Source organism: Augochlora pura, chromosome 1 (genome assembly GCF_028453695.1).
Source record: "Augochlora pura isolate Apur16 chromosome 1, APUR_v2.2.1, whole genome shotgun sequence".
Lineage (NCBI taxonomy): Eukaryota > Metazoa > Arthropoda > Insecta > Hymenoptera > Halictidae > Augochlora > Augochlora pura.
The window spans coordinates 12,642,491-12,660,558 of record NC_135772.1 but is presented as its reverse complement, the minus strand read 5'-3'; the positions used below and the strand labels follow the sequence as shown (position 1 = coordinate 12,660,558).

The 18,068-nt window shown below is 36.3% G+C and overlaps 1 protein-coding gene across 2 annotated transcripts in view; it reads right to left on the bottom strand.

Moving 5' to 3' along the window:
• LOC144473342 (uncharacterized) overlaps positions 1-18,068 on the bottom strand; it is a 149,004-nt gene that overhangs the window by 37,465 nt on the left and 93,471 nt on the right. For both annotated transcript variants that reach the window (XM_078188335.1, XM_078187537.1), the window contains exon 3: positions 2,638-3,091. In XM_078188335.1, coding sequence (XP_078044461.1) covers positions 2,638-3,091 — 454 coding nt within the window. The remainder of the gene's footprint in view (positions 1-2,637; positions 3,092-18,068) is intronic.

The following is an 18,068-nucleotide window of genomic DNA, read 5'->3' as shown; positions in this document are numbered from 1 at the left end:
ATGTAAGCTCGGCGATTCTATGCCGGCAATATTAGTCGACAGATGAAATTACATGGTTAAATGAGCAGTTTCAGCGAGTATAACAACAGCACTTACGCAAATGAAATCAAAATGCGGGCGCATTTTAACGTTTTTCTCTCCTTCTTCAACGAGCTACCCTTCCCATTCGGTTTCCTTCTCGCCACGCCGCCGGTATCCGTTTTCGTGCAAACGAGGATTTAATGGTAAACGACCTAGTTCCGCGACTGACCGATCTTAAAGGAACTTTAAATTATCTTGCGACCAACTTGTTATACCAGGTTATGTCACGCCACTCCTGGTCGTTTGAGCAACACCGAGCACTGCCATGCAATAAGGAATGTTCAACGTTCTACAACAAATTTTCAATCCCAATTTTAAATAGTCTCTAGTTCAATGTTCCGAACGTGTATTACTATAACGTGATATTGCTGCAAATTCATTTCAACTAAATTATAGATTATAAAATCTGGAATAATCAAAATTGGCAAAATGATGGATTCCAGATTCTTTTGTTATTAATTATTGAGATCGTAGAGGTGTTTTAACGAATAACCATCGGATGCATTTCTGTATTCAGGATTATATTGCAATGAAAATTGTATAATATCTTAATGACGTCTTTATAACAGATTCTTTCAATAATTATCAATTCATTACAATTATTAGGAAACAAAAAGTAGTCAATTTTTATTTTTAATAAAAGTCCATAGTTTTTTACTTTTACAGCTTTATCATTATAGTGATAATTATCCGAATGAATATCATAGTAGTTTATACGATTGTTGAATGATGAGCAAAACAAGTAAGGTATAATGAAAAATCGACTTTCAAAATTAGTCATATCATTGTTTCTATTTTAGTAGAGAAACAGGAGATAAAATTGTACGATAAATGTAAATATATTTACAAGGCGATTCATTGATGTAATAAAGTCATTGCTCGTTCAACCGAGGAAAATATTTTGTATCGAATAAATATCACTTCATCGAAGTTGTTAATTTGGACTAAATTACTGTCGGTTCAGTCAAGTGTAATGATCGTCACTTAATTAATATTTACCTCATCGATTTAATGAATTTTATTGCAACCTTATTGTTATACGCGTGTGTATTGCTGCAGGTTCCAATTATATTTATTCTCTTCAAAAGCTCGGATCAATTTAATTGAAATTAATTTGAAATTGATATCAATAATTACGTGGCAATTGAGCCTTCATTGTTTTAATTATTTCACTATAACAATTTATATAAAGTCGGCTGAATTTTGTTCAATTAGAAGCAAACGAATCTTTCATTTAACTGTTTCGTACGGAAGTCATTTAAATGGCTGTGAATTTACGTAAACAGAAACTTATTTCATTATTCTATACCCAAAACAATGATCCTAATAAGAGCCACTGTTTTGCGATTTTTTTATTCTTCTTTCCGCAGGACTGTTATCTAACAATATTTCCGATGCCATGAGTGTGCTTTGCAGCCAGATTGTATTACGTAGAAGAATTTCACGCTCAGGTCAAAAGGGGGATTTTATTCGTGTGAAAGTACTGCAGCGTTCGCTTCGCTCAATTATCTTAACTGTCTCATCTTCCTGGCGGAATTTAATTACAACGCGTTTCCGGTTCAGCGTTTTAACTCTAACGCACTTTGTAACTTAATCAAAACAATCCAGCGTATACTGTTTTTATTTCTTAGGAAATAAATTACGAACTTATGGGTTCATTGTAGTTATGGCAGCGGTCCGTGTTTTATTTAATAATTAGTATTTTCTATGGAAAACATCAAGTTTTGCGTAAAGTTCCATTCTACGTGTACGTTTAAATAGGCCGGCACGGTTCGACGGCGCAATGTTACACGATCACAGCGATTCTAATTAGTATTCGGACAATGTTTGGTTTACGCTCGGTAGTGCAGCGGGCATTTAACTCGCTTGTCAAGTCTGCATCGATTATGTTAAGATTAAAATGCTGATCCGATCAACAGAATGAAAGTTAATCGAACGGGATCGAGTTTATTTCAAGAATTAGGAATGCAGAATTTGCATTCGGATTAGCAAACGAAACGTTAATAAATTTGGTGATCATTTTTTTGAATGAAGATTAATGCATAAACTAAATTTTTTAATATTTGAGTACCTTCCAAAACACAGTAAGTCTTTCAAAATTGGACAAAATGTGTCTTTTAAAATGTCAGGCATATTAGTTTACTAGACAAGTAGTAACAATTTTTTACAAAAGAACACAATTGGTTGGAGTGGCAAGGAAAATAAGGTTGATATTTTTTATCGGAACCTAAAACATCAAAATCAAAGAAGATAATTATGAGCTAAAAATATTAAAAGATGTTAAAAGATTTGTATTATCATTAATTATTTGTACCTCATAACAAAGTTCATCAATAATATTTCAACATTCATCCTTGGTTTTAATAAAAAAGTTGAAACAACTTCTGATTCTTGTCATTTCAACAAATTGGAATTGGTCATGACATTTAAAGAAAATTCAAGTCATTTCGCATAATTCTAAAATGTCATTCCATTTTATGAAGTGTCTGAATATTTAGTCGATGCTGAAAGATAAAATGCAGAAGGATAAGAGACCGGAGCGAATCGTAGCATTACCTTTCTTTCTGCGCGCTCGAACAGGGAACCAGAATCTTGCCCATGCTGTTTAGTTTGCCTTTGGGCTCGCACAGGTTGCCGGAGGATTGGGTCCTGCGGCCAGTAAGGCCCTTCCCGTTATGACGGCTCAAATTCGAGCCCATGGTCGCCTGTTCGTCCTCGACTTGATTCTCGTTCGTCCCGTTCCCTTGATTCCCGTCGTTCACGGCATTTCCTGGCCTGTTCTCCTTGTTCGGCCAGTCGAAATACTTGTTGATGTCCTTGGCATTGACCTTGCAGGATATCGGCGGCGGAGGCGGAGCTGGACGGGTCCGTTTACCGGTGGGCACTGCTTGCAGCTGTTGATGGTAACCTCTGCGCCGATTACCCGGCGATTCGCTGCTCAACGAAAGTGTCTGCGCTTTCCAGCTATCCTGACCTCCGCTCGTAGGTGGCACTGTTACGACTTCCTCACCTGTAACAATCGAATTTTGCTTTACAGTCTCTGCCCCCGTGAAACGTTCAAAGTCTGCAGGAAACGAGGAACTGTATTCGTACCGAACTAGTTAACGTCTCCATAAATCTCGTTAACCCAAGCGCACCCATAAACGAACTGGTATGCTCATTTCATAGTAAACCTACCGAAACCTAACAGTGACTAAAATGTGAAATTTTGTAAGAATAACAAAACCGAATTAACTTAAACTTTTTGTTATTTTCTACTATAATGTAAACTTGGACAATGTAATTTATGCCATCGTTTCTTAAGCAAGAGTCTTTAATTATTTCGGCAATTTGAAAATAAAAATGTGAGACCGGTCATTTTGATCGGCTCGGTAGTCTTTGTGTTAAACTAGTCACGAAAATGTAACCGAACTGCGGATTTGATGAATTTCTAAGGAAAATGAGTGAATAAAATTTCGAATGTCTTGGAGAAATTGTTAAAGAAACATATAAATTGCTATGTATTACCGCGTACTATGCAAGCGCGTTTTGAAAACATGAAACGAAACGAATCGCGGATTTACCGCAAGCAGACGCGACTCAAAACAATCAGATTCCTTGTTCCGTTCGAATGTTTTAAAGCTTCGTTGCACGGAATGCAGCATTTAGAGCGTATAACGCTAACGTTATGTTTATCGGGTCCGATTCACAGGCGCCGCACTGTATTACGGCGTGATACTAATATCCCCGGCACACGAACCACGTTGCATAACTGTATTATTAATGAGAGACGCACGCACGTGCACACACGCGTCAGCACGCATTCATCGAACGGAGCTGAATTGAAAGCGGCTCGTGTTGCTGCCGCTTGTTGCGTCTGCAGACGGCAACGTTTTCTTCTAATCCGTGAACGGAATCAGCTGGATACCGGGAACAATAACCCAAGTTTAATTTGCTAGGTTTCTGTTAACTCATTCGTTGAAATATTGAAAAACAAATTGGAAAATATTGGAAAATTATAAATCGATTTTTTCATGTGACTAAGGATATTAGTATCCGCTACTTTTATGTTTTCATACTTTCTAATAATATTGTATTATTAAAGAATTGATTCCCTTTCTGATAATTGAATTGTTAATCCTTTCGTCTTCAATTTTATTTATTCTATCGTAAACTTAAAGGATAGATATAACAAGGACAAATATAATTTATTAGATAATGTATTTTAACAAAACACGTTTATCAATATTAGAACAGATTAAACAACAATAAGTATAACGTTTATAATTAATTACGTAATGACATGTATAAGAAGTGAGAATCACTCGATTTTTACCTTTACGTTATTTTATTATTTTTATCGTAGTCTCAGATTTCGTGTACTTCGAGTCACAATCGATTAATTGTTATTTTTATAAAAGAGTTTCTTAGATTTGTATATTCGCATTATGCATATGACGTTAATTGTGTCGGTTCGCGAAATATGCGAATTGCGCCTCGAATGACAGAATAAATTAGCGGAGAAAGGAAAGCTAGGCGTTTCACAGAGCATTCATTAATGAAGGATTCACAGTGTATTTGTGTTTTCAGAGTGCCAACAGGAACATCGACGAGACCTTTGTGTTTCGTTCTTGAAAATGGAACACAATCAGCTCGTCAGAAAGTATATCGCGTAATTAAGACTGCAAATTAGAAATTTGATTGTGTTGGTTGCTCGTTCTACGGGCTTAATCTTACATCAAGGAAAAAAAGGTAACGTCGTTCGCACGGTTGTACTTCATTCTGTATCAGAAATTAGGTGAACCCACTTCGTTTTTATTATACCTTAATTAATATAGTACAGTTACTAATTATTCAGTCGATGAACTTTGCACGCAACCTGTGGTCAATTCTGTCGTGTGATACAGAATTTTAATTAGCCTCGGCCGATATCAACTGATTGAGAAGAAGAGTCCAGTCGATGTTAAATAATTTAAACATTGTACCTCGTTTAGGATCGTTTAGAATAGTTTTTCACCATTAAGAATATTGTCTGTATATGTATATAACTGATACGTAGAAGAATTCTGTAGATTCTTCCAATTAGAACGGTACACTTCTTAATAGCATTACGAACTTTGAACTGTCCTTAACAACTTTTCAGAGAAAGCAAGTCACTGCCATTAACGCGCTAATTTTCCCTAATGTGATAAATGATAAGTTAAATGGCTGTCATTAAGACTCAAATGTCTACAAGATTAGTAAATGGATTGGGAAATGGATTGTTGGCACAGACATTTTATATTTCAACATGAGACAAAGACATTCTCCCTTAAGAGTATTTGAACACTTCGCTCACAGTATAAATAATTCTTCGAGACTTTATCTGATCAAACGCAATTATTGCGTGTAATCGTAGAGAAACGTAAAGCAACACACGATCATGATATAATCACTGCACAATCCTCTTTATTTTCTCCCTGTTTTTTTTTTTGTGAACCGAGGGTTCCGTAAGTTGTAAATGATGAAATATATTTGTGCGTTGGTGTGCACGCGAGAAGAAAAATAGATCTCAAACCTCGAACCACCGTTGCATCGGTAATTGCGTCTTATTAGTGCATGACTTATTTATGACACGCGAGAAATCATTATCAACCAGACATACGCGGAACATGTTCCGTACCATGGGTGAATCCAACGAAAGTCGAATAGAACTACCTGTCACGGATTTTAATTTTCTAAGAATTCATTATTGACAGATGCGAGAAATTTCATTCGACACCTCGTTATTCTATTGCAGATCCGTTCTGCATTTATTGTTCTTACAAATTCATGAAGCACAGGTAAATATTTAGGTTAACACACATGGATTTCTGCTTTACTGTTCACATAAGCATACAGGTATACACAAAAAATTGTACCCTTATCCCAGATTACAGCATTTTAAATAATTATTTAAAACAAAGAAAATTTGAACGTTTCTTTAGCGATTGTATTCATTTGTTTCACTTTTAATTGCACGCATTAAAGTTTTATAATGTACGGTTGCTACAGATCTTCCGTCTCGTAATGCAATCGTTTAAGTTGTTATACTTTTATCAATGATTAATCCACGTTGTAAATTCTTTCTTCCAATCTAAGGATTCCGCAAACTGTGCTTATTATACATCCGCAGCCAGTATTCTTTGCTGTAGTTGTAAAACCGAGACGCTTATACAAACAAAAGTGATTACAGTTTCCAAGAAAGTCAGATTAAACTCGCAAGTATCAGATAAGATGGCCGCTTGCAACGTCAGTTCTTGTAATTTCTTTATTGAATCAAATCCAATGGTACGCGCGTAATGTAAGATAACCAGTGTCGTATAATTTATTTCAGAGTAACCAAATCTGATCAAACACTTATTGTATCGTAAATGTATCGTAATTATTATGTAATTCATTCTATCGTACTGAAGATGTGTCGCAACTAGTCTCTCCAGACACTTACACAGAGACAGCTTCGCCCCTGGTGCCATGTGTATAGTCAGCGTCGAAAAATCGCACGTAATCGAGACGAATTAATGCGAACGATCGATCATGCAACGGATTTCGCAACACATGTCGGTGTTACCGGCGTCGGCGATTATAACACATTCGCGGTCTCGTGAATCCGTTATTAAATTGTAGCTAATTTCCTAAGCCCCTTGTTGCTGGTCGGTAACCGTGTGCGATTCGTTTGCGGAGATAGTTAAATAGATCGTGACGCATTATATTTTTTACGTCAGTACGCACCTAACTGCGAAACGTTACGGTTTGAAAATCTTCCATTCCATTGCGGTTAAAGGAAAACCTGTTGTACACACAATGGCTCAATTGATGCTAATTAGTAACCTAGCGTGCAAATGGTAAAAATAGATTTAAAAGGAGTTATTGTTATAATACATGTAGTTTCTGTTATGTTTATTTTTTATATTTATCGAATGCAAAATAGTCAAAAGGGAACAAAACGTATAAATCATAATTACGAATGAAACTAGATTTAATGAACTGTCTTATGTTTTGCTAGTTGACACGATGCATCAAATAATAATATATTAGAAAAAGATTACAATTATAGTTTAATATAATTGTAATGTTAGGTTATCCATAGTTTACTTAGCACACGTTACCAACAAGTTGATTAAAATCCATGAAATGTGCATATTTTAATTTTCTTAAATAATCAATATAAAAATAGCCAAAATCAATTTTTAGTAATCAAAATAAGAATCCTTTGTCTGAATTAATTCAATAGTTCCATCAAAGTCTATTCTTTCTCCTAATGATTTTAATAAGTTGTAACTAATAATAAGACGTAATTGTATTTGATCTATTCATTGCTGTAATAAATATAAGACTAGAATCCTTAATCTGATTATACCCCAACGTTGCTTCACAGTTAGCAATTGAATAAGGAAAATAAGTTTCACCTTAAAGTGAAACACAGTTGCTATCGTATCGTTGCCGAAGAAGTCTAAGCCGTTCTTTTCACCCCGCAACCCCATTATTTGTACCTTTTTCCCAAAGGAGGTCCTTATCTGTTGCCACGGCGAGCACGGATGAATCTAGATGTCGTAAAGTTAACAGACGAACTAAATCCGGTGCTTATCGATTGAATCTGATCCGGGTGTATCTATCCTTTGCGCCCTTGCCAGCTCGAATCTAGCTAATCGGGAACAAATGGATCGCGAATCTACCGCTCGATCATGTGCAAACGGTTGTCCAGATACTTCAGAGATATGTCGAATGCATGTTCTACCCACATTGATAGATCGATTGATAATCCTATTATTATGACCAAGGAGGATGGAGATCGCAGCTATAGTCATTAAGGGGAATCGATCGAACTTAGTGCTTTCAAGGAATTTCTAGATAGCTCGTCCGCAAATAGTCAGGGAGCATAGTTAAAAAGGTTGGTCCAGAAATGATTTAGGATACGGTGCTTACATTCTAAAAATATTCTCACGATTTAGAACGGTGAAAGGAATCTGGGCCACCGTCAAACATTATTGGCATCTTAAAAGAAGGACGGATGGATGATCTGAAATTTATTACTTCGAACGGCGCAGTCCTTCTAAATCTTGCAACCGGCGCATCAGCAAGTAACTTAGCGATTGTATCTTCTTGGCAAATTAATGTAACTGTGCTGCAAAAACATACAAATAAATCTACGGAGTTTTGGAAAATGAAGCGAGGAATGAGGTAATGAAATAATGAATAATAAGATTAGGTGTTTGTTTCTGAGAAAACCGGAAGAATTATGCAAAAATTAGTGTGCAATAAGTGACGTAGAGTTTCTTATATTTTTTATTTGATTTCTTTTTCATGTTATATTTATATACGCTATTTTAATATACCGTAAATGTTTTGATTTAGTGTGTCTTTCTTGGCACTGGTGTGGCAATTAGCGGTTCAAGTCACAACTGTTATTTCATTAAATAAATTACTTATATTGCATGTGGTTTTATAGCTTAGCAATCAAAGTGTTAATAAACTCTATATCATCAGTTCTTTATGGGTCGATTTGGCCCGTTATTACTGAAGGTGTAGTTTCCACATTTCTGCGAGCGTTAAGTGTTCGATAGCAGGGAAAGTAGCCGACACGAATGTTTCTAAGGAAAAAAATTTATAGCGCGAATGCAGATGGTCATCGAAGATCGTAAACCAATTCGCATTATGCGAAGCACGTGCTTCCCAATCAGGCGGGTCGCGGCGTATCCATTCGTGCTGAAACCATTTCAGGAAAATCCATTCGTATGCCAATTAAGCCGAGCTCGGCTTGCATTTATTATAGAAAGGTCAGAGGCAGTAGGCGCGATATCGCCTTGGATAATTAAACAAAGCTTAGTGAAATTTTCGACTTATCCCCGTGCATTATGCAAATGTTCGTCGAATGTCATAGTTAATATGGCATATTAATAATAATATTCACGCTATGCGATCAATTTCAATTCGTTGGGTCTTGGATATTGGAAGAGGGCCGATCTTCATTCTTCGCTGTTTTTTTAACGAAGTTTCCCGATTCTGTTTGAGCGAACATAATTGGGAGATTAGGGGAGCCTTAATTCTTTCACGTGATATTAAGTGTGAGCATTAAAAGTGTCTACTGTAATTTGTATTAATAGATTGATGTCGATTAAATTACTGTTAGTTTTTGTTGTAACAATTAAATAGTGAATCTTTATGCGAATTACAATTTTTATTGCCTTTGTTAAAATTAGAATAAGGAATAAGATTTTTTCATCTACAGCTTATATAATGTAAATATTATTTTCATGATACGAATAGATTCCTCGATTTGTAAAAAATTGAACACATTGTTCATCTACAATATCTAGCATCTACAATAATCTTTTTTAAATAGCACATTTTCTGACATTCAATATTTATAGGACTACGAACTAATAAATCTCTAAGGCCTTCAAAAATATGTTGATAGATATATGTTAAATTAAAAATATTTCAACAGGTATGTTTTCGATAATCGCTAAATGAAACTAATATTATATCAGTGAATAAATAAGTTTCTCCTCAACATTGTATATACAGTAGTCATGCAAATTCATAGTAGTATACGTCGGCAAGTTTCCTGTCAAAATCTACAGCAGTTTAAAGCTATCGGAAACCAAAATTTTCCTACGGATAAGTCAGCCAATATGCCCGATCGATCGTGTGGTTCATAATTTTCCGTCGGAACGCAATTTCTATTTACGACTGTGCGCACGCCACGGTGCAGCAATAAAGGAAATTGGGTGTCTTCAAAATTGTATACCTGATTTAGGCTCGCGCATGCCAACAGTGCAATATTCCCAGCTTTAAAATTATATGAAAATGGATGTAATAAAACGTGATTACAGCACGCGGACGAAATTGCTTTATGGTCGGAGCGATTCTACTCGGACTCTTGTGTATCCATTAGTACGCAATCTTCAAGATTCTTTCGAGGAAAGTCTTCCATTCCCAGGAAAAGCCGACGATTTTCAAAGGAAACGACTGGCGAGTCCCAGACTCTCCTTTTTTTTCTGTCTTACCTGGGCACAGGTTGTTCGGCGGTTGCAATATCGGCCACAAAGTCCCATCCTTAAAGTAAAGCCATTGAAATTGGCCTTCATTCGTCGACCCGGCGAATAAAACTCGTCGGTTCGGCGCGAGGCTGAATGAACTGTGTAATATCGATAACGGTGAAATGTGTGTTACGAACACAATTGATAAGACACGGCGTTGCGTTGTTTTAATCGTACATATCGCCGCGTCGCGCCGTGCCACATGGGCCTTCATGCACGAGTGTGGTTTCGTTCTAATGATATCAGCTCCATAATCTCGTCGAATTAATACACGATGTATGGAATTCTCGTTGCCCGGTCTCGATTTACGCGGTTACCGCGTCACCGGCGCATTTTATGAATCAACGACGAAACATAATTTTACAGACTGCAAATTGCAGTCTGTTTATATTTCAGCGTTGGTTTCATTCACACAGACTAAAAATCATTGATGCAAATGTACAAGGGAGAACATTGTATAAAACTGTAATTTCTTCTTCTTTCATTTTTGAAAGAAATTATCGTAAGAATTATCGTTGACTTGGTCGACGATGTTATATCTATTAATAGGAACGTGAGTATTCACGGTTTCCGAAAACAAGAATTTTTAAATATAACTCGCGACGACCTTCGAGAAAAAGTTCTATAGAGAACATACCGTGTGCCGCAATGTACTAAACAGAATTAGTCAGGTTAAACTGACCCCAGGTCGCGAATTCGCAGCTTTGAAAGTTGCTTCGTCGCGAATGACAATTTTTCAAGTTTCCCGTGTTCCCGAAGTTCTGAGAAAGCAACGAGGAGATGTGTTTCCTCTCTCGACGGTAAAATACGAAGTTACGGAGTTCGTGCCGACGCGACACGACGGTCTTCGGGGTAAACGGAACATGGCCGCCGCTAATAGCTTCGCGTGACCGTCCCGACATACTTTTCGATGTGTGGTTATAAAATCATCTTTACTTCGAGCTTATTTTTTTTCAGCGAATCACTGAATAAATTTCAGTTGCGAGAGATAGGAATCGTAGAAATCGCGCTATCTAAATTCCGCGCTAGCTCGGACAGTATAAATCCGTGGGGGACTTCACAATGAATTTCGGTCACGAACCAGAACAAATCTTGAAGATTTGCGATAAAATTAAATGATACGGTATTGGAAGGCGTGTATGGGCGAGCAAATGTTGATTTCTCGCGTCGCGGAATCAAAACGTCAATTTCTTTTTCTTTTACCGCGGCATTTGACATTCAAGGGACGCCACTTTTGATCTATTATCATGAAAATTTTTCAAAGGCACTTCTGAAGCAACTGTAAAGGTCTCATTTCTGCGGCATTATAATTTTGCGATTACAACATAGATATATTGCTAATATATTATCGAGAGATTACTAATTAGATGAAAGTATCTAAAAGAAGATAATTAAAAAAAGATCTAAGTTGCAATTAATAATTCTTTAGTTATGAAAAAGTAGTATGTAGAATATATCACTGTAGAATATACATACTGTGTATCTAGAAAAGTATATTAAATTATGGTGAGAATAAGAAACCATTTCTTAAACAATACGGTCGATGTATAGGGTTACCGTGAAATTGGTAATAGTGAAATTTATTATAAAATTACTAGAATTACACTAAGGAATAACAATAAAATTATGAGCTTTTATTCGAAAGAGTTTACCAGAGATTTTAAACGCGATTTTCCTCGAAACTGCAGGTTTTTAAGCTGCAAGAGTGACGTTACAAAATGTAACAATCCGATTTGAATAAAGTAAAAGCAACGGTTTTGCAGACGCACTTTTTATCGTTTTTATCGGAATTGGAAATATTAATGAAGATCCTCGAACGTTTCGATCGGTCCGAAAAAGCTTTGAATGTAAATGTTTTTCGTAGAGATGATAACAAAAACCTTTTTAAATATTAAAACTTGTTCTTTACCTCATATGAAATCGAACGTATGCACAGCTGTTCGAACGTTGCCGTACACCATATTCAGCAGTTGACAAAAATAAAGAGTAAAAAATTCGAATGAAACAATGTTCTTTAATAATATAATGAAGTAAGTGTTATGCTACATCACACAGCATTGTAAGGACTTTTGATTTAGGTTTTGAACTATACTTGTGCAAATTAATAGAACGCGGATCTTTCTGCAAATTATAAGAAGTACAAGTTGAAAAAGTTTTTCTCCTTGTAACAATTGTAATAAATTGAATTTATTGCAACAATATCCTTAAATTCTACTAAGATCATTATAGTTTTCTATTTGGACTATTTAGTTTTATTATGAATGTCGACAATCTACAATTTAATAAATAGTATTTCTGATGAATGGTTATTGTAAATAGAGTCGCACTTGAAAATAACGAAAGCGATTTAAAATGTTAATAGCGAACACACGTTCTGCCAGTGACAACTAGTAAAAGTTGGCATTAAATCTGCGGTCGTGTTTACCAAGCTCTCTTTTCAAGCCCGAATTGCTTTAGAAACCTTAATGTCCTTGGAATCCATGACAATCGCAGCTAATATGCTTTACAGTGGGATACGGTTGTACTTGCTGTGCTCATTAGATGGCCAGCTAGTTTAGTAATTAGTGTTTTAAAACGCTGTAAATTAGTCCGAGTTCCAAGCGCGATAGTGGCGGTGTCGCAATAGTTTTAGAAACGCGAATAGAATTTTTCCAGCTAGGATCTCTGTTCCAGCAACGACTAGAAGTAAACATTTTTAACGATAATAATTTATTGCAGGATTTTCATTCGACTAGTAGGTACTCGCTGCTTTTGATGTTTTATCGGAAACTCGCAATATGGTTGCTACATGTTGCATAGAAAATGTTTGCTAGCTTCCTCACTTTTTCTTACGCCCGACATAATCAAGATATAAAATGCAACCTTGCGAATAATTCTTGCGCAAAAAATGCGTTAATTCAACACCGCACGGATACATAAATATTCCTGTATAACTTCTTAACCTGGTGTACTTTCTATTCTAATAAACATAGTACAAGTATTATGTTTGATTTTATTCGAAATTGTATTGATTTTAATTTTCACAGCATTAGCAAATATACATATTTGACTACTAAGTGGGATAAGTACTTTATCAATAAAGTAAGAACTAAATATAATTTTGTCTACCTACAGAAGAATAGTGTTTTTACAATCGTGTCAAACTTTAGATTGCTACACATTTTTCAATACTTGTTAAAGTAAGATAGAAGTTACTTCAAATATCGTAGAAGTAACGGAACAGCGTTAAGTGGAGTGAATATTAGTTTACGTTGTGTCATTACCGACTCGGTAATGTATTATTAGCCGAACCGACTGAATAATGCAGCTTAGCGTTCAACAATGCACCACGTTTAAATGCTTTATGACAATCGCACCGGGGATTTCGGTCTAGTCTAGTATATGGCTTTACACGCTTTCGAGATTTACTCGAATATCCTGCGACCTCGGTAAAGCAGTCGAGCTGTGTCGTACATCTCGTAATTTTTTTAGAAAATCGTATTTCGTTATCATTCCATGAAAGAATCGATTGTGCAAATCAGCAATGAAACTATTTTTAACTTGTCACATTCATAGGCTTAAGACTTGTGGTCATCGATGTTACACAATAACTTCTAACTTTATATTACGGTGTATGTACGTGTAAAACGTGTTTAGATAATAAATAATTCATCTATCAGAGGCTCGGCTAGTCGAGGTTCTACTGTACAAACTAATAATACTTTTAACGATATTAAAAGATTATACTATAGTGCTACTTTCGCCAAGAATTAATTTTATATAATTTGACTCAGTTACCTTTTTTTCGTGTAACCATTTCGCTAAAATCGACGTTGATTGCGTACACCATCCTAAATTAATTAAAATAGACTATATAACAACAAATAGACTGATGCGATATTTTACCATAGAAGCAGAGTTTTTTAACAACTTGCCCGTACGGGCAGTAATTTTCAGCCTAGGGCAAACACCGATCGACGGGCTTTCGGCCCTACTCCGAGGGCAACAAGATCCCTCCCTTAGCTTCTAGTGTGACTCTCCCCCAATAACAACATTTCATTGGTTGAACACGGTAACAGAAATCGATTGTAGGTTACGTCGAAATTGAGTGAAATAGAATGAGCATCGGGCAATCGTCACAGTTTCTAGTGACATATGCACTAGCCACATGGCCCCACTCAGCTAAGACCCGTAGCGTTGCCCTTATTCGTGGCTGCACCCTTGTCCACCACGAGGGCTGTTGAACAGCATAGGCATAGAATGGCTTGAAAAAACTAAAACTTGAATGAATAAATACATTTAGAAAAAAGTTTTCTTTTATTTATAAATATCATATCGTTCCTTGAAGTTATTTCTATATAACTTTCACAAACGTTTGCACATTAAATATAACGTATATGGATTATAGCTAGATTTAATGCGAATTGTTATTTGAGTTTACAGTATATCATTATTAACTATTCATACTAAATAACATGAATAATCGAGTATTTCTAAAATTTAATACGTTATACGTTTATTGAAATGAAATTTGAAAATGAGAATGAACTGAAAAATGCATGACGGGGAAGATAAAAACTGTTGTTACGTAACGCTATTTTTAATTTGTTTGATTAGATATTAAACATATCATTAACGACACCTTTTGTCAGAATTTTAATCGCCACCAGGAAAAGCGAAGTTTGAAAACGTGTTCAACTCGTCAGGCATTATCTCGAGTATCAGAAACAACGTATCGCGTTTCGTCAAGTCTTTTTCCATTTCGTTCGCCTGTTCCGTCAAGAACGGTAAATTGCGCTCGGTGAATTACGCGCCTCGTAAATCGAAATGATTCGGTCTATACGATTCCCAAGCTCTCCATAGTTTCGCGGACAACCCGTCAGCTTTTAAGCGGCGCCGGTCTATCGGTATCTTTACAGCGTGGACAACGCTCTCGAGGATTTTTTCCGGTGCTTATGGAATGTCTCTCGACGCTATCTAGGCGCTCATTCCAATGGAATGCTGACGATAAACAGCACAAAAGAGCGTTGCTTTCGTAGTCAAGCGTAATTCAACGTATCGCATGCACCGTTAATGCAATATAAGAGGAGAAAGAGAGCAGATTGCGCACGTACAAGCTTCGAATATGCATTAGCGCCGCCCTTCCGCTGTAAACACGTTCGCCTCCTATGCAACCGAATTAAAATTGGAATTCTTCCGTTCTTAGACGTCCCTACCCGCTGTCAGAGCCGAATGTCGGTGTCCTGAACGACGAGAGAGAGAGCGTAAAAGCCTCGCTTGTTGCCTTTTTCAAATACCTTTATGCAGCGCCCGACGCTTGCCAGCTGAAGGAGAACTCTCGAACAGTAAATCAATCTGTTCTCAATGGTCTGTTCCATTTGATCGTGTTCGCTACTAACGTCATATTGACAATGATCGCGATCTTGTATTTTCAGTAAAGTGAAGCCACTTTGTGTGTTTGGTTATTACCACTTTTATTAGATTTTTGTCAATATTACTTCGATTAGAATTAGTTTGCATTGTCATTAAAACTTGCTGAAACTTAAACCAATCGGTTGTTGTACATAAGAAATTGTTGAAATAATTGTTTATTTTGCGAGTAACATTTTAAAATGAATTTTCTGTTTGGTACATAAATCGCAGATGAAATGTATACGTTCTTGCATATTTTTCAGTTGTACATATTTTCGACATTTTGATGGACACGAATTGTTGTTTGACCATCAAAGATAACATTACAAGTACCTCTACGTTTGTTGTCACATACAATAGAATCATGTTAACGAGCGTAAAAATATTTTCGAACACTGTAGGAAAAGTGAAAATATTGAAAAACTGTTGTATCATTTTTAACTCGGTGAAATTGTCACGAACATGATAGTAGTTTATTACTATGTTTATATTTTTCATAGTTCCCATTTTCGATGCTACTGTTCAATTAAATTCATGGACATTTTATTACACAGCATTTACAAATCAAAGTGACCTTTGCATTCGTGTCAAAGAACGAACTGTCAAAAATCTAATACCTACGTTCTAGATCTCTTTTGATGTCCTCCAACTTTGGATTGAAACGTTATTTCACGAGATAAGAAGTTTCCTGACTTTAGGTAGCAGAGCTAGGCGACTGAATGGTACAAGTTGTGAGTCCCTGCGCTCCAAAATCGTACAATCGATTTTCCGGTAGCGAAGACAAACGATCGTAGAGAGGTCAAAACACGGAACCGAAAGGACATCTTGTAGTTTTCACGGGAATTGTGCATACAGTTTGTCAAAGGATACAGTCGATGAGCGCCTACGTAACGGTTAAATCATTCTACTAGAAATGCTTCCAGCGAACAATATTTCTAGGCGTTGAACATAACAATTCTTTTGGAGCACAGGATGTGATACATATGACGTGAACCAAGCGTTCCAGATAAGTTTCGACGCGCCTCATTATCCGCGGCAGGCGTTGCTCTTCGAAGTTGCAAATGAACCGTATCCACTTAGGGACTTTCATCGTCAAAGCGTAATTGATTAGATTACCTGTCACGTAACGAAGGCGGATTTATCGGTCCTTCCCGTCGATAAAATTCTCGGATTTATTCCCCGATTACTTTAATTGTCCCGAAATGGCCGAGTATTCAAATAATACGACTGCCCGGAACATTCGAGCCGGTGAAATTACATCAAGTCCAATCCTCTGGTCTCTGTCTATCTTCATTTTATCTGGGCCGGGGAACCAATCAACATAAACGAACAGAATAATCTGCATGTCGTTCACAATGTTATTCTTACAGTTCAAACATTTAATTTCGTATTAAATATGTTAGGTGGAGAAACAGTGTTTTATTTAATCTAACTTCGTGTTATTGGTGCAGGCTGTCCATTCGTTAGTAATGTTTTTACATCGCTAACTGACTCGCTTCTTCTTTCAACAACAAAGCTGAGAATGTTAAATATTTCTAACTAGACCATCATCATTTCAATAGTTTCAATACATTAAAACGAGGCTTACAAAATGTATTTCTTGAATTTTTGTTTCAGGCTCAGATAAAACAGTTGAAAACCCATCATCACGCCAACAAATTGCAATTTTTGAAAACAATCTTTTAAATATTGTCTAGCAAACTAATTCGTTTAACATCTCTAAATAAATTTAAATCGCTTGTCTCAATTATAAAAGAAGTTAATCCGTTTTAAAAGGTGAATATTTTAGTTATCCACAATATATAAAAGAGTAACTTATTATTATCCTGAACACATCGGGTAGTGTTCACCACATAATTAAACCGTAAGGAATAAGACCTTCCCCGCAGAAATCCTTTTTAATGCCAAATCATGAAAGAAGCGCACAAAGCTACAATTAATTAATCCCTTCTTTGATACCGCAAACCGGGTAATAGGGTTAAGGACGAGAGCCTGAACGAGGATGAGAGGAAAATGTTTTCTGGTGAACACGCTTCTCGTAATCAGAAAAAAGATGCATGCATTATACAAACAGTAAAGGCTTCTGTCTCTAATTTCAGGCGAGTATGTATCTAAATGATCTTGCTGCGGAAAAAGAACGTATGTACTCGTTAAAAATGTACGCCGGAAGTTGTCTATGCAAACTCCTTTCGACGCTTGCCGCTGCAGCCGGCGAAATGACTTAATCGTGACCAATGAATGGCGTCAAAGTATGTTCCTCGCAGTCTTTTTAGCCACGGGAGGGCGTTTCGAGAGAGACAGATCTTTTCTAACGAGTTCTCAGGGAACCAATTTTAAATGAAAAGGATTACGTTGATTCAATTATCTGTCTTAGAAAATGATTTGAAGAAAAATTCAGAGATTTATCCATCTCAGCCGAGGATTATAAATGTCGTAAATATTTTTAGACTTTTTGCATTAAATGTCATATCGAGGTCATAGTGTTATGGTCAATCAGATTTATAAATACGTCATTTTTCTTTGCTTTGGCTATATTTTCCTGTATTTATAAAATGT